Genomic DNA, 18,263 nt, shown 5'->3' with positions numbered 1-18,263 from the left:
TTACGACTTATCTTTGAAGAAAGACTAAGGAAAACCTACATTTCTAGCATTTGTAGACTTATAGAAAGCTTTTGACAATGTTGACTGCAATACCCTCAAATTCTAAAGGTGGCAAGGGTAAAATACAGGGAGCAAAAGGCTATTTTTAAGTTGTATAGAAACCAGATGGCAGTTTTAAGAAGAGGGGCATGAAAGGGAAGCAGTGGTTGGGAAGGAAGTGAGAGGGTTGTAGCCTCTCCCCGATGCTATTCAATCTGTATATTGAGCAAGCAGTAAAGGAAACAAAAGAAAAGTTCGGAGTACGTAATAAAATCCGTGGAGAAGAAATAAAAACTTTGAGGTTCGCCGATGACATTGTAATTCTGTCAGACAGCAAAGGACCTGGATGAGCAGTTGAACGGAATGGGCAGTGTCTTGAAAGAAGGATATAAGATGAAAATCAACAAAAGCGAAACGAGGATAATGGAATGTAGTCGAATTGAGTCGGGTGATGCTGAAGGAATTTGATTAGGAATTGAGACACTTAAAGTAGTAAAGGAGTTTTGCTATTGGGGGAGCAAAATAACTACTGATGGTCGAAGTAGAGAGGATATAAAATGTAGACTGGCAAGGTAAGCGTTTCTGAAGAAGAGAAATTTGTTGACATCGAGTATAGATTTAAGTGTCAGGAAGTCGTTTCTGAAAGTATTTGTATGGAGTGTAGCCATGTATGGAAGTGAAACATGGACGATAACCAGTTTGGACAAGAAGAGAATAGAAGCTTTCGAAATGTGGTGCTACAGAAGAATGTTGAAGATAAGGTGGGTAGATCACGTTACTAATGAGGAGGTATTGAATAGGATTGGGGAGAAGAAGTTTGTGGCACAACTTGACTAGAAGAAGGGATCGGTTGGTAGGACATGTTCTGAGGCATCAAGGGATCACAAATTTAGCATTTGACAGCAGCGTGGAGTGTAAAATTTGTAGAGGGAGACCAAGAGATGAATACACTAAGTAGATTCAGAAGGATGTAGGTTGCAGTTAAGTACTGGGAGATGAAGCTTGCACAGGATAGAGTAGCATGGAGAGCTGCATCAAACCAGTCTCAGGACTGAAGACCACAACAACAACACAGTGATACAAAGTTTCTGAACTCAGCCACTGACCACCGCCGACGCCAACCTCCCCTCCCGAGCAAAATCATGGATTCTGGTCTGGACGAAGATGAGATGATTGAGGCAACACCAATAGCCTGTCCAAGACAAAAAATCTCACCTGGCACTGAATCGAGCCCTGGACCCCACGATCTGCATACAATTACGCTATCCACTTTCCAAAATTTTATTACACTTTTAACGCTTTTGTATTATCACATTACATAAACTCATTTTGTAAATAGTAATGTACAACACATTCACATTTCAGTCTGCAGTAAGGAAATCTCAGGTATTATGAACTGGGTAATTTCTTGGGTGACATTTGTCGAACTTACATTAGTTATTTTGGGGGAGAATACATATTTCTTACAATACTGCTTTATCTGTTTGAGGTTATGGTGTTGCGTAGGCATGTACAACCAGAAAGCTTCACTACTGTCCCTTCGGGAATTTATAAAAACTAATGTAACCAGCTGCCATTTTTCTTCGTGTTTGGATAATGTTCACCTCTGTGTGGAAGAGTTGGTATTATCGTGTTGGGCGATGTTCTCTAGATGCTTGCTCATTTTTGTGATGAACAACCATACATTGTATTCCCACAGACAGATTGTAGTTCTTCGGTGTAAAAGATTGCAAAGTGGGGCAGGCAAATTGGAAAATACTTTTTCACCAGTCTTGACATCGGATCCTATAAAGCTATGTTGTTAGACATTCTCTTGTTTGTCTATGTGTAAGTTTTCCAACATAACTTATCGAACGACGATACCTATAATTAGCTTTGTCAGCTGACAATCTTAGCACAGGAAATTCTGGTTTACGAATATATTGAAAAAATAGTACATTTGTCACTCATTTCCGTAGAGGATATGCTGTCGAGTTCAAGGTGCTGAGTATTGTTGGTTAAAAATTAACGGAGCTAATTGTGTATGTGGAAAATGCTAATCTCCACTTCCGATTTTTAATGGAATCTAACGCCCTTGTATAAAACAGCTTCAAACGTTTGATTTAGTTCCAAATCATTTTATATGTTGAATATCTGACATTACGTATGTAGGCGAGAGAAGTCTAGAAAATATTCGAAATTCCTTAAAAGTTTGTTGTAAGTTACTAAGTGCTCTCATTAACAAACCTGTTGTAAGCAAAAGGGAGTTTTGGTATCTCAATGTTTATGAGATCACAGGTACACTAAATGGCATATCTGAATACTGTTTGCAAAATGTGTTAGAATAATTGGTAGTAATGAAGTAATAAATTTACATGAAAATTTTTCCTTTATTTTATGGTGTGCCAGTGAGGAAAAGTTTCGAAAAGGTCTTTAATGATGTGTAAAGTTTGTTAGAAGTTGCGAAGTGCTCTCCAATTCTGGGTATATATGCACGGAGGTGAGGACTCACTGGATAGCAATACGCACACACATATGGCGGTAGTAACGCGCACACAAGGTATGAAAGGGCAGCGCGCTGACGAAGCTGTTGTTCGTACTCGTGTAAACAGTTTTCGACGTGATTACAGCCGCACCGAACTGTAGTCAGAGCTAGACGCATGGGATATTCCATTCCCGAAATCGTTAGGGACTTCAATATTCCCACATACAGTGTCTCGGTTTGCCGAGAATATCAAATTTCAGGCATTACCTCTCACCACAAAGCAGTGGCCTACGGCATTCACTTAACGTCCTAAATTAGCCGTGTTTGCGTAGAGTTTGTAATGGTTCTTTATCTACATGACCATTACGGCACTCCAACCACAGTCCTCGATACCAGTCATATCTAACTACTTATCTGTGAAGTAACAGACATTTGTGACAATATTCACATTTGGTTTTATTAATGTATAGGCACTCCAATGTATCGATATATTAGTGATATGGTTCTTGTGTATTCGTTTCTGGGAGACTGTCATAATCTTTGACTGACTTGTAATCGTTTTGGCGTGAATGCGCACAGAGCAGTCTGTTTCACTTTGCAGAAGTTATTTCGCTTTGTACAAGAGGTCAAGTCTTGTGTTTGGTTAAAGTGGAAATTAAATATGTGAAGATTGATACAAAACTTTTGATGTGACAAGAAGTATACGTGAATTCACAAGAAGTTTATTAAAAATATGGATCGTGAACAAGTCAAATTATTTCTACCATGCCACTGTTCCGATCTGGGATTGTTTGATCATTAAGAATTTCCTGAAAAACGCATTTGTTAGGTCTTCAAATATTGCTAAAATACAGATCCGGACCTTCTAGCGGTCAAAGTGGAATCACCCTAGAATCAACAAGATGAGCCATAGCGACTTTGACGAAATCTACGTGGGAATCCATTCAAGATAAATGCCAAATTAACGACTTTTACAGTGACCTCATTATTTCTATTCTGACGTTACCATCCACAATCAATAACTTCGTTGTTGCCTGATAAAGCGAACATATGCTGTGTGAGCAACATTATTAATCTGACTTCTAATCTACTTCGCAAGTGGTGTTATTGTTAGAAGTTGCCATTGCCAACAGACAAGCCATTACCGCAGAAACCAATGTGAGGCGTACGACGAACATAACCGTTACGACAATGTGGCGAAATGTGATGTCGATGGGCTTTGGCAGCGGACGACCGACTCTAGTGCCTTTGCTAGTAGTACATGGCCTGCAGCGCCTCTCCTGGGCTCGAGACCGTGTCGGTTGGACACTAGACTGGAGAACGCCAGGTCAGATGAGCCACGATTTCAATTGGTAAGAGCTGTTGGCAGGGTAAAAGTGTCGCGCAGACACACGAAGCCATGGATACGAGTTGTCAAGGCACTGTGCAAGCTGGCGGCGACTACATAATGATGTGGGCTGTGTTTACATGGAACAGACGGTCCTCTGGTCCGACTGAAACGGCCACTGACTGGAAACGGTTCTGTTCGGCTACTAGGACACCATTTTCAGCCATTCATGCACGTCCTGTTCCTAACTAAGATGGAATTTGTATGGATGCCAATGCGCATGTCTGAACATACTGGACAATTCTAACGAATGCTTTGGCCACACAGATCGCCAGACATGAATCCCGTCTGACATTTATGAGACAACCGAGAAGTCAGTTCATGCACAGTATCCGACAACACTTTCACAATTATGGGCTGCTGCTATAGAGGCAGCATGGATCATTATTTCTGCAAGGGACTTCGACCTGAGTCGATGCCAGGTCGAGTTGCTGCACGATACTGGGCAAAAGTAGAACGTATTGAGACGTATCTCATGACTTGTCACCTCACAGTAATTTCGCAGTACGTTCAATGATATGCTTATTGTTGTTGTCTTCAGTCCTGAGACTGGTTTGATGCAGCTCTCCATGCTACTCTATCCTGTGCAAGCTTCTTCATCTCCCAGTACCTACTGCAACCTACATCCTTCTGAATCTGCTTAGTGTATTCATCTCTTGGTCTCCCCCTACGATTTTTACCCTCCACTCTGCCCTCCAATACTAAATTGGTGATCCCTTGATGCCTCAGAACATGCCCTACCAACCGATCCCTTCCTCTGGTCAAGTTGTGCCACAAACTCATCTTCTCCCCAATCCTACTCAGTACCTCCTCATTAGTTATGTGATCTACCCATCTAATCTTCAGCATTCTTCTGTAGCACCACATTTCGAAAGCTTCTATTCTCTTCTTGTCCAAACTATTTACCGTCCATGTTTCACTTCCATACATGGCTACACTCCATACAAATACTTTCAGAAACGACTTCCTGACTTAAATCTATACTCGATGCTAACAAATTTCTCTTCTTCAGAAACGATTTCCTTGCCATTGCCAGTCTACATTTTATATCCTCTACACTTGGACCATCATCAGTTATTTTGCTACCTAAATAGCAAAACTCCTTTACTAATTCAAGTGTCTCATTTCATAATCTAATTCCCTCAGCATCACCCGACTTAATTCGGTTACATTCCATTATCCTCGTTTTGCTTTTGTTGATGTTCATCTTGTATCCTCCTTTCAAGACACTGTCCATTCCGTTCAACTGCTCTTCCAAGTCCTTTGCTGTCTGACAGAATTACGATGTCTTCTGCAAACCTCAAAGTTTTTATTTCTTCTCCGTGGATTTTAATACCTACTCCGAATTTTTCTTTCGCTTCCTTTATTGTTTGCTCAATATACAGATTGAATAACATCGGGGAGAGGCTACAACCCTGTCTCAATCCCTTCCCAACCACTACTTCCCTTTCATGCCCCTCTTCCTGTAACTGCCATCTGGTTTCTGTACGAATTGCAAATAGCCTTTCGCTCCCTGTATTTTACCCCTGCCACCTTTAGAATTTGAAAGGGAGTATTCCAGTCAACATTGTCAAAAGCTTTCTCTAAGTCTACAAATGCTAGAAACGTAGGTTTGCCTTTCCTTAATCTTTCTTCTAAGATAAGTCGTAAGGTCAGTATTGCCTCACGTGTACCAGTATTTCTACGGAATCCAAACTGGTCTTCCCCGAGGTCGGCTTCTACTAGCTTTTCCATTCGTCTGTAAAGAATTCGTGTTAGTATTTTGCAGCTGTGGCTTATTAAACTGATTGTTCGGTAATTCTCACATATGCTTATAAGTCTGCAAAATGTGTTGCAAATAGTAGTAAGGACATTCTAAAAACATGAAGTTTAAGCTGAAGTTTTCCTGCATGAACAGCTAAGCGATAAACAATTTTCCTTATTTTGTGGGTGTGTCAGTGACAAAGTTTCAGAAAGGTTTCGAACGATGCCAAAGTGTGGTGGAAGTTGCGGAGTTCTCTCCAACTCTCAATGGATATAACCGGGGTACGTGCACAGAGTTAACGCTGGCTCAGAACAAAATTTTGCAACTATAATACTTTACGTAACTGTGCCTAAACAAGGTAACTAGAAGATTACCACACCATTTTATACTTTTAAATCAAATTTTTGGTGCCCTGGAAGCCGTTAGACAGGTGACATGCAACTGTTATTGTCCACCAGGCACCGGGTTAGCCATTTAGTAATACAGTTCGTTGTATTTTGACGCTGTGTTACAGAGTAACGCCTCTTTGTAAATCTACGAAGACTAAATTTTTCCCCTAGGTTGCGCGGAGCGCCAGCTACTAGCAGAACAGTCACACCTGAGCCGACCTCTTGTAAACAGGCCCATTTAACACCGTACCGACTGTTCGTCGGAACGTGCGTTACATATTCACAAGCCGGTCATGTTAAGTAAGCGTACTCGCTGCCGTGTGTGTCGAAAGCTGACATCCCGGTAAAGACGGCGCGCCATTTGTTTTCAATTACGCTTTCACTGTCTGTTCGGCAAGTTAGTCACGTTTGAATGTTAGGCAGCGTCGTATCCGCTGATAGAACGCGTGCCTGGAAACCGCAAAGTCGCGGGTCCGAATCACGACCAGGCCATCGAATAATTCAGTCTGCCTTTTTTTATCGTAGCCTTCACCTCTGATGTAGAGCAGTGTTTCCCAAACTGTTTTCCGCAGAAACCGAGCAAGTGCTCTGCGAACCACGTAATAACTTTTCTTTAATTTTCGACATTTTTCTGATTTTTAAAAATGTTATGATTTGTGTTTTTAGTTACAATGTAAAACTGAAGTAATGACTGACGACTAGTTTCATTTTTTAAATTTTTTATTAACCTTCAAAATAAACAAGATGCTCCATCAAAGTGCCAGGGGTTCTCAAAGTTCCGTCAGAAGAAGCGTTTGGGAAACCATGATACAGATGCTTTCCACATTAAGCTGTAGGTCCTCTTTTCCCATATGATTACTGGAAAAGGTTAGAGATACCAAGTAACCGAGGTGGCTTCTAAGAAGACTCACCAGGCCACAAGGAATACGAATAATAAATTATTATAATCACAATAGTAATAGTGCTGTATGCAGCCGAAACCCTATCCTAGCAGCAAATCAAAGCTTCCTCGAACTGGAGAGAGAACAGTCCACGGAATCATTAGGACAATAGTGGCATTCAATTACAAGGTCAAACATTTAAGTATTTTTCATAGACAAGAAATAGGCCAGTTGCCCTACGATTTTTGCCTGTTATATAAACATTGGCAAGAAAAAGATCCCAGTAATTTCAAGACCATATCAATATACCTGCTGTAGTTCCTGAGACTAGTCCGAGCTAGCAGGGGGTCTTCAGTTCATGTACATGAAGAGAAGATTCAATAAAATTTTTACTTACTGCAAAATGACAACTTACATTTTATGTTTGCATGCTACAATTTTATGTTTTTATGAATGCAATGTAAGTTTTAATGCCGAAAACACATTTGACATAATATATCACTTTCCAGGTTTTTCCTTTTATTGTGAAACCTTACTTCTTGCCAAATTCCATGATCCTAGATCAACAGGAAGCGCCCTATAGGTTTACATGGAGAGTTGCGTGTGAGATCAATATGAGACCAACAACTATCTTCACTGCATTCACTGATTAGACCAAGGGACCGCAAACCTTGGTATGTGACCAATTTCAACTTGTACGCCTATCCGTTGCTGAGAAAAAGGTTCTCAAGTCGGACGACGGATTACAAAGCAATCGTATAAGCTTTCCGGTTTTACCGACTGAGGTACGAAGCCGTAAAAACTAGACTATCCACGAAAGACGTTTACGACTTTACGGTAACAAACGAATGAACGAGGGCAGGTTGACAGATCATCCATTTATTTAGAAATACCGAAGACGATCTCTAATCGCACAAACGCATCCTGAAGACCTCTGTGGCAGGAATGTCTTCCGTTAAGATGGCAGTGACAGACAGGCTACATCGAGATGAGCCACCAAAAATACGGCGCGGTGCCCGTTGAACAGAGAAGCGTAAACATGCTACTCAGTGACGGAAGGGCGCAAACTCCACTGCCAAAAGTAACTGCCTGTGACATGGTCCTAGATAGCGGCAGTGAAACAAAAAATATACTTAATACAAAAAAAGCATTACAATGTGCTGATTAAAGCTAGGTGCCTATAGCTATGGTCAATGCCTCGCCATAAAAACAGCCGTAAGTTTAATTTGAAGAAAGAATACGAAAAATGTTGGGTCCCAAGTACGAGAATGGGTTTGGAAACAGAACCAATAAGGTGTGGAAAAACGGAATATGTACAGTGAGAAAGTAGAGGATTACATTATAGGGCCACTTAAAGGATAAGCTGACAAATATTAACTTTTGACGAAAATCCTCTGTTAAACCTTCCGGGATGTAAGGTCGTGGTCCATGAAAACTCTTCAGCTCCTAACGTTTCGTCAAGAGCTGCGCTGGACATCTTCAGAGGGGTATTTCTCCTCCGGTGAGTCTTGCCGGAGGAGAAATACCCCTCTGAAGATGTCCAGCGCAGCTCTTGACGAAACGTTAGGAGCTGAAGAGTTTTCATGGACCACGACCTTACATCCCGGAAGGTTTACCAGAAGATATGTCATCCGGTCGTGAAAGCCTTAATTTTGACGAAAACCCAAATTTTATGATTTATAAACGTTGAGAAAGAGCTACAGGAGTTGGGAATGAAAACAGACGAATTCAGGGAGAAGGAAACGCATTTCTAGAAAGAACAGAGCAGGAATTAAGTATTGGGAAGCAAAAAGAAAAATCAGCTTTCGCGTGGCTCGGGATTGGCCAAATTCGGTTCATAATATGGCGGCTAGGTAAGCAGCCAGACGGAAGCACAGTGGTCAACTTATCACACGAATCCGTCCGCAGCCACTTGGTAGCAGCTCGTAATTTCTATTCACAGCGTTAATCCTTTCAACTTATTTTCTCTAATAATGAACCAGATAAAATTTATTAAGAGTGCAACACGATTGTATTATAAACACCAACAAATAAGATTTCAGTAACATGAAACTTCCTGGCAGATTAGAACTGTGTCGGACCGAGACTAACTCGGGACCTTTGCCTTTCGCGGGCAAGTGCTCTACCAACTGAGCTACCCAAGCACGACTCACGCCCCGTCCTCACAGCTTTACTTCTGCCACAGTTTTCACCTGCCAGGAAGTTTCGTATCAGCGCACACGCCACTGCAGAGTGAAAATCTCGTTCAGTAACATGTGTGATATGACGATTGAGACTTCTCATTGGCTAAATAGGTGACGGCTTTGACGATTGCTGAAGAAACAGCCAGAGGAAGACATCTAAGCAATTCGGAAGCGGGCTGCTAGATTTGTTACCGGTAACGACATGCGAGTGTTACGAAGAAGCTTCTTAAACTCAAATGGGAATCTTTCGAGGGAAAAACGTTCTGTACGCGAAACAGTTACAGAACCGGCAATTCAAGTTGACTGCAGGAGTCTATTGCTGGCAGTGTACATGTCGCGTAAGTTCCAAAAGATAAGCGAATTTGGGGCTGCTGAGGCATATTCTTCCATCGCTCTGTTTGCGAGTGGAACACCAAAGGAAATTACTAGTAGTGGTATAAGGGACCCTCCGCTCCGCCATGCACCAGAAGGTATCTTGCGGACCACGTAAATGTTCCGTAATCCCCGTCTACCTTAGACGATGTGTACTGATCAAACCGTCCACTTTGGCCTTCCCAAGACTCGAACCGCAAACGTTTGGGTTTGCAGTAAAATTTGCTGATACAACAATTTTTCCCGCAAGTCCCATTTATGCGAAAACCTCTACAAACTATCAGAGGCCCCGGCCACGACTTACGACCTAGTGAGGCACCGAAGTGTAAGTGCACTCGACTGAAATGTTGACGGAAGGAAGATTAGCTATCAACTATCAAACGTCCAGCCAAGAACCAAGCCACCAGAAACTCAACAGAAGCTGCGATTGGGGATGGAAATCTGCCTCATTTTCCCAAGGAAACATCGCAGCATTTGAATTAAGCGAGTTAGAGGAAACTATGAAGAATACATTTCGACGACCAAACAAGGTATGACTCTGATCTCTGCCTTGAAGCAGGTTTAACCATCCCCAATTTCGGTATGTACGTAGTGGTCAACATTCGCCCATACTGAATGTATCATTCGTACAAAAACTGCTAGGTAAACTTGCCAGCATCTTATTACATAACACCTAAAGTTTCCTATCTTACTACTACGCCACCTCGCTGGTTTGTAACGCTGTCTTGCAGTCGTACGAATGAAATATGTAGTCACTGTTGTCCACAATGTGGAGTTTTACAGCACTGCTTCCTATATGACCTATTTGGCCTCCTTCCGCCTTATAGTTGCCACAGGTCAGGGGGTGGCATGTTAGCGGCGAGCTCCTCAGTCCTCACCCCTGCTCTTGGCGAGATCAATACTAGGGAGTCCACATTTCGGAAAGCCTGTCTCAATTCCTTCTAAAAGCCGCCAAGGGGTTACTTCCACTGCACTCCGGAACGGAATGGACTAAAATTAGGCTGAGAGGTCCCTGTCGCAACAACCATTTTCATATTTAGAACAAGGCGGTGCGAGATTCCACGTCTAAGAATAGGATGATCCACCCGAGGGGTGACAACTAACCTATTTCTTACTGTCTTTGGAACTGCGAAAACCTAATACGCGCCGCGAATGCTTAGTGTCGCACAGCGCTACTTTATAACGAAATGCTAGTTTTTGGAAGCGGAACAAGCGAAAAACCGGCAAACCGGTATTTTCCCGCTCTTAATTTGCTCGAAATCGATAACAAAGCAGCCACAAACTGCAACACTAGAACAATATGCAGACGCATCGACACAGATGAGGAAACGTGGAAGGGGAAAATTATTAACGGTCACCCTTACCTGGTGTGCTTCGCATAATCTCGATGCGGATATGCGGAATAGTGCCATCGTATCTGCAGTTCGCTTCCTCCTCTCGTTCCGGTTTCTGTTACTTCTGACCGCTCGTCCAACCCGGCTTGCCTACCTACTCAAGCGCTGCAGACAGTCGTATCCGTGAGATACCAAAGCAGGCCAAACCCTACACCTAACCTGCTTCAAGTAATACTGTTGGTTCACGCCAACTTTTCTGCCACGGCGCGCCAGACCGTACCTCCCGGCTGTGACGTCAACCCAAGATGGCAGCCACTAGTATGGCTGGTGCCCGCAACGCGGCACTGTTCCCCTGTTTAGTGCAGCTTTACGCCGCTCTGTGGCAGCACGTTCCAATCGTCACGCAATTGTGATCAATACGCTGCCCCAAAAACGACCAACGAGAATCTGACCAAAAAAACAGAAGGCGACAGGAGTTTCACGCTTCAAAGCACTGGCCACTGGGTGCGATCCACAGTTATTCAGTCACGGAGGCGTAAGGTGCTGTACTCTGAAAGAAGTTGGAGAAATTTTCGAGAGTTGACCATCTTGCTCTAGTTTTCGCCTAAACACGTCAACTAATGTCACTACAGGCTAGTAATTGGTGTGGTGGTTAGGCACCTCGGGAGCATCTGTTCTACTCGCCGAAAGGAATTTTACCCGCTATAAAATCAATTCGTACTGACAAAAACAAAGGCGTAAGCAAGAAGTGGCGTGATTTCTTACTACGTTATCTCTAAGGAGTGAACTCAGAAGTGAAAGCTTTGCTGGTTCGTCACAAGTGGCAGTAGAGAAATAGGACTGAAATATGCCCGGTGAGTGTAATGCACTAGTTATAGCCGGTAATGAGCGATAAAATTGTCTACTGCTATGCTTAGGCAATATTCGATATACATAGTTTTCTTGTGTCGCTCGAGCAGTGAATATCAACATAAAATCCGTACATAAATAGTGTAGTCCAGACGTCTTCGGTCTAAATTAAAGTCCTGCTCTTGTATCATAAGTCACTTACGAAAAAAATAAATCTTATTGAAAGCGCGGTAGTCTTAAAGAACAGATACAATTAAGAGCGCAATTAGAAAGTACACTGAATCTAGTTCCGTATGTACTAGACTAAGCTTTATCAAAGCAAAATAAATACCGAAAATTTGATTTTAGTGACTACATGAAAACTACTACTTCGAACCCATCTGTAGTGCAAGACGCTAGAGTTCATTAGTTACTTATATGTCAACGGTAAGTCGTTTCATAAAATTAACTTGTACCTTATATTACATACTGAAAAAGCGCAGGGAGTGCGATATGTTACACTTTTGTTTTCCTATTGACAGTTTTGCACAATGGTTCTAGGTGTATCAGAAACATTACAGAAGTATTTGCATGTAGCAACAATCGTATCTTTCGATTGGAACTATTATTTATGTAAACTAGCTCCACTCAACGGCAGTTCACTACCCGTTTGTCAGTCTCTGACTAAACACTTTCCAAATAGAAAACTGACTCTAGAACGACATAAAAACTTTAAACTTGCTTTCTGTGTGCAGATATTATTCGTTTATTAGCCTCAACAAAGGGAATTGTACGGACATCTTGTTTAACAATTATTAATGTAATAAACACAATATCTGCATTTTAGACACTTACTTGAATGTAAGAACACACACAAATTATGTGTTATAGTAAGTGCCCCTCAGTGAAGTAACTGTACACTAAGTTTTCACTCTTTGTCTTTTGAATGGTATTAGAACATTTATTATTTCGTAAAGCAGTGTTTACCTGAGAGAAATTGGTAGCTAAAGCTTGGCAAATGGAAATACTTCTTTCCATGCTCCAAAAGCGATATTGAAAGGGGGGGGGGGGGAGAAATATGACGCATTATTTCCCAAATTCCATGTGTAATTCCTCTCAGCCTTCCATGCAAACAGTATGGTGGAATTAACTGAAGTGTTTTATACTGCTTTGCCAATCCACAACAGAACTGTTACCTTTCTTCACAACCTAGAAATTGGGGTAAACTATGTTATGTATTTGTCATCACGACCATCCTTTGAAAAACTAATATCAATGCAAAACAAATATTGTCAGTGTTGTGTTCTTTTTGTTTGTGAATGTATATCACATTTAGTTGACCCAAATGCTATGTCTGTCAGTCATTTGAAAAGCTTCATCGGGACAGAATGAGTTGTCTTTAGCTTGAAATTCATGGAAGTGCCTTGGATAACATTTGTATTGTAGGCACAGCCTGATGATGAATGTAGTACGGTCTTTTCTGAGATATGAACCATAAAATGATGGCTGTTGTGGAATGGAAGGTAGAACTTGGGCATAAAATCTACTGTGATCTTTCTGTGTAGTAAACCGGTAGGTGGCACAGTCCTGTCTGACTTGTTTCTTGATTTATACGGTGCAATAGGAGTGAGACTGTGCAGTGCTAAAGAAGCCAGTGTTTCATCATGAAAGGTCCCAGCATAAGTCTTAATTAAAATCTTGATGCATATTTTAAAGCTTTTGATGGAACAGTGGTTGCCATATTGAAGGAGAGTATTACAAAAGGTTGTTTACAAGGCACTTAAATATATGGAGGCTTCCTGCAGAAGCAACTGGCATAACACCATTGATAAATATAGATTTTGAACAGAAGTCTGTTGCTAAGGCAGAATTTACAAAATTTCTGAGTGTGTGCATTGATGAGAAATTGAAGTGCAAGAAACGCATTGATGATCTACTGAAACGGTTGGTTTCAACTAGCTTACTTATGCTATTAGGGTTGTTACAAATTTTGGTGATAAACATATCAGTAAATTAGCCTACTATGCCTATTTTCATCCACTGCTTTCATATGGCATATTTTGGGGTAATTCATCATTAAGAGAAAAAGTATTCATGGCTGAAAAGCATGTAATCAGAATAATAGCTGCAGCTGATCCAAGATCACGTTGCAGATATTTGTTTAAGGGACAAGGGATATTGACAGTACCTTCACAGTACATATATTCATTTAGTTAAAAAATAATACCGAAGTGATTAGTTACAACACTAGAAGAAAGGGTGATCCTCACTATTCTGGATTAAATCTGACTTTTTCACTTAACAGGTTGAATTATGCTGCCACTAAATTATTTGGAAATTTGCCAAATGGCATTAAAAGTCTGACAGCCAGACAGCATTTAAAAACAAACTAAAAGAATTTCTGAATGACAAGTACTACTAGTCAATAGATGAATTTTTAGATATGAAGTAGTAAGTGTAAAAAAAATTATACTGTGCAGTGAGGACACTTATGTTACACTGACACATTCCACATCATTACAAAATGTAGTACTCATGATCTATGGAACAAGTATTAATGTTATGTAAGACCATAGCTTCCATAAGTTTCAGTGAGAGAGCAATAGGACATATCCTACTTCAGTTTGTGGCTTCAGCCCAGCAGTATATAATTGGGTATGGTCAGGCCACGTAACACAGTTGACTTGGCAGAACAGTTTATAATTGTGTTCTGAATGTCACTGAAAACTGGTGATGAGAGACTGATCTCTTGCTCAGTCCAAGGTCTAGGTTAGGTTGGAATGTAATAAATAGTTTGTGAATTGGCAAAGCGAATGAATCTGAACAAGCAAATAGGATTGCCATAATAGACTGACATCTAGCATAGCCGGAGACACACATTCCTCACTGCAATAATCAACTTACACATCTTATTTCTGATATTGCTGATAATTCCGGTGATGTGGTTAAATCGTAAACTTGTATGACAAAATACCAGGAAACTTTATTTATGAACAATAGGAAAGACAATTTAGTTACATTCGTCACATGGATTTTCCACGATTCTATTAATGACACAGCAGGCAAAGTGAAAAGCCACTGACACTGTAAGTGCACTTTTACCAAAAGAATAGTGTTGGTGTCCTCTACTTTTTGTTGGTGCCACATCACCTTGTACCAGTAGTTTGAAATGGCTGACTGTTTCAGGTCTTTCATTGTTTCCGTGAAGCTTCTATGTGAGCCAGACTAACGTACAACCACACACTCTGTCCTTTGTATACAGTTCAACATCTACTGTTAGCACTACTTGATATGGGGTCTCAGGTACGTGAGCAGTACCGTAGGGTGGGTGTCGTGAGTCTTCTGTAAGCTATTTACTTTGTAGACTGATTGTGTTTCCTTATTATCCTGGGAACAAATCAACTTGTCATCTGCTCTATGTACAATGAGTGTCTTGTGATTATTCAGTGTCATGCCACCCCAAATCATGTGTAAAAATTGGCATATTCCATTTTGTGATTCATTGATACTGTTTTTGTAGAATACTACTTCTGTCTTCTGTAAAGTGCACAATTATATGTTCCTGAACATTAAAAGGAATTGAAAATGTTTGCGCCGCAGTGATAGGTGTTGATCGACAATGAATAGTGTATAATTGTTTTCCCATATGATGGAACTAACTCGTTCAGAGTGTGTATCAGCAAAAGATATATGAAGATAGTAACAGTTCTCGAAAGAACAGGTACCGTTGATGACCGTGCAACTTCTCTAGAATAAATGATAATTAATTGAAACCCTCAACTGCGACAGGTATTGTTCACATAAATTGATGGGGAGAGCTGAAAATATGTGCCCCGACCGGGACTCCGTCTCAGACGGATAGAGCATCTGTCGTGTAATCAGGAGATCCCGGGTTCGAGTCCCGGTTGGGGCACACATTTTCAGCTCTCCCCATCAGGGTGTGTCAATAACACTTGTCAGCAGCTGAGGGTTTCAATTAATTGTCGTTTATCAATGAAAGAGCTTTGTGCATTTGTGACAACGCTCACCTGCTTTACCTCTTCGTTGATTGTCCTCGGCGTCAACGTACTGTCTGCTGCACTGGCTGAAAAATGGGTTGTGGAAGTGCAGCTACTGTCTACTGCAAATTATTTAGCCGACAATGCGCAGTTGTGTTTAACAGTCTTTTATTTTCACTGTTCACAACCCCCCATTAATACACAGTTACATATGCCAGTACACTATTGTTTAAACGTTTGATAAGCCTCATTAATAGGTTGCAGGTGAACATCCACATACTGCTACAATAGTTTACTGTTGAATATCTACGAGCAGTGACAACCTAACTGCAAGTTCACAGTTCTTGAAAAATAGAAACGTACATATGGAGCAGACACTGTGATTGTTTTTACACATGGCGTAATTGTGTAACACTTATTTCACAGTTAAGTTGAAGCGTTGTTGTTGTTCTAACCAACACAGGTTTCTCATCTGAAACTTGGCGGTGGACTGACTGTCTCGTGACCAAAAATTGGGCCCTTATATATCATCACAATAATAGGTGCTGAAACTACACATTGTTCGAAATTAAATTTACAGAAATTACAATTAAAACTTAACTCATTAAATTAACTGAATACAGTGAAAAATTCCGTCTTAACAGTTTCTTCTTCTGCAAGGATTAAGCCGAATTATTTGTTTAAATGATGAAATTAACATTATATGTACGTAAACAGTACTTTTGTCAAAACTTTTAATTACTTTGGAATTAAGGGCTGGCTGGCTTTGCTAATATGTTTTCGAATCGAGCCAAATAAATACTTTAAGTATACTATTAGTTGTTTCTCCAAATGTTTATAATTAGTACAGAATTTATACTTGTTTACATGTCAGAAATAGAATTTAAGTTATGAAACAATTACTGATTTCACCCTATAAGAAAAAATACTAACTAGGCATAATAGAACAAAATTAGAAAATCAATTACATACATAAAACTAAGCACAAAATTAGATTTGGTGTTATTCTTTAAAACTTGGGGCCAACTTTTCTCTTTAATGAAAATGCAGATTATATTCATGTATGTTAATGGTAAATTGTTAAAAGTGAAAAGCGAATTTAAGGAGGCAGATGGAAAACAAAAGGGAAATTAAAATTATCTCAGTTTGTTTCGTCACACATCGGGTGCAAGTGGAAGAGTGCACGTGTTAAGACGCAGGCCTCGGACTCGGGAGGATGGAAGTTTCAATTATCCACCTTGTTTTAAGTTTCGCCAGAGTACTTTCAGCCAATTCTAGGATGTTCTGTTCAGCAAAACCACCTGTCCTCGCTTTGTTAAATGCACATTTATGTTTGTATGGCTTGCATTTTGCTTGTATTAAGTTGACACACCTATATCATTGGGAAATGAACATTGGTTGAATACATTACTATTAGTTGGAAACAGTATTATTGCACCTGGTAGTGAGGACACTTCGGTTTGGTTGGTTTATTGTGAATCAGTGTGTGATTGGGCTTAATGGTATATGATGCACTACTGACCTGAAAATGTTGACACTGCAGTGCCTTTTCCTTAGTCACCGCTGTACTTATTTACTGTAATGTCACCGCATATTTTTGATAACGCTCGAGTGCAGTAATATCGTTTTTGAGTTGTACTATTGCTGATATTGGTAATTATTACTAATACTAGGTAGCTCTGGTTGTTGTTGTGATTGGAGGCTTTCCCAGTGCACGTGTTGTTTCCGGGGCTCTCGGGTGTCCAGCTGGATACGATCATTGAAGTCCCACTATATTTCGGCGAATAACCTTTCCACCGTCATCAGGTGATTCTGACGGAACGGTCCGTTTGCTCATTGTCGGTGTTATTTATGTCAGTCAGCTGGGCTTCGATTCCCCGAGCTGACAGTCAGATTGCGGTCACCGACATTCCGATTGTGAGCACCGACGCTTCGATTGCAGCCGCCGACCCAGAACGATTCTACTGCCACTGGTGTACATATTGTGTAAGGCTTAAGAAAAACAAAAAAGAGACATTTTGGGCTCATATGGAGGCATATAGACTACCGTATTATCCTCATTTCATTTGCTACTAGAACAGGAAAGGGCATGACAACCAGGGGAACAAAGTATGTTCTGCTTCGTACACGCAACAGTGGCTTGCAGATTATACATGTAGGTGCAGATTGTGGTGGCACTGCAGCTTGACAGGGCTGAGGGGTTGTATCTAGTGTGGTGGGGGTGGGGGGAGGGGGAGGAGAAGAAAGTGAATTGGAGGAGAGGGTGGCTGTTGGCTGGATGGGGGGGGGGGGGGGGGAGGAACAGCTGCACGTGATAGAAATGTGGCACCGGTGATCCAGGAGAGTTGCAGGCAGCATAAAATGACGTGAAGGGGTCAAGTGGATGGGGGAGAGAGAACAGACAAGAAGGGAGGTTGTGGGAAACAGGATGAAGTTATGGTCCCTGAGCAGAGCATAAAGCAGACTGAGGCAAGGAGGACACAGGAATATAGAAAGCGTTGAAAGGATATCGTCTACCGATATGTAATTCAGAGAAGCTGGTGCTGTGACGAGGATCCCAAATGTCTCAGATTGCGAAGCAACCACGGAAATTGAGCGAGTCTTGCTCGGCAGTGTGTTCCACCTTCGAGTAGTCGGGCTTTAC

General features: G+C 41.1%; 2 protein-coding genes across 2 annotated transcripts in view; one reads left to right on the top strand and one right to left on the bottom strand.

Annotated features, from left to right (window-relative positions):
* Positions 1–11,084, bottom strand: part of LOC126213558 (probable citrate synthase 2, mitochondrial) — a 236,149-nt gene extending 225,065 nt beyond the window's left edge. The window contains exon 1 of the mRNA XM_049941390.1: positions 10,824–11,084. Within this exon, the coding sequence (XP_049797347.1) occupies positions 10,824–10,871 (48 nt within the window). The 5' untranslated portion in view covers positions 10,872–11,084. The remainder of the gene's footprint in view (positions 1–10,823) is intronic.
* A 180-nt stretch (positions 11,085–11,264) lies between these two features.
* Positions 11,265–18,263, top strand: part of LOC126213091 (secernin-2) — a 94,691-nt gene continuing 87,692 nt past the window's right edge. Inside the window, exon 1 of the mRNA XM_049940690.1 lies at positions 11,265–11,647. Within this exon, the coding sequence (XP_049796647.1) occupies positions 11,641–11,647 (7 nt within the window). The 5' untranslated portion in view covers positions 11,265–11,640. The remainder of the gene's footprint in view (positions 11,648–18,263) is intronic.

Source organism: Schistocerca nitens, chromosome 11, assembly GCF_023898315.1.
Source record: "Schistocerca nitens isolate TAMUIC-IGC-003100 chromosome 11, iqSchNite1.1, whole genome shotgun sequence".
Taxonomy (NCBI): domain Eukaryota; kingdom Metazoa; phylum Arthropoda; class Insecta; order Orthoptera; family Acrididae; genus Schistocerca; species Schistocerca nitens.
Note: the sequence above shows the minus strand (reverse complement) of the source record. Positions and strands in the feature narration are given on the sequence as shown.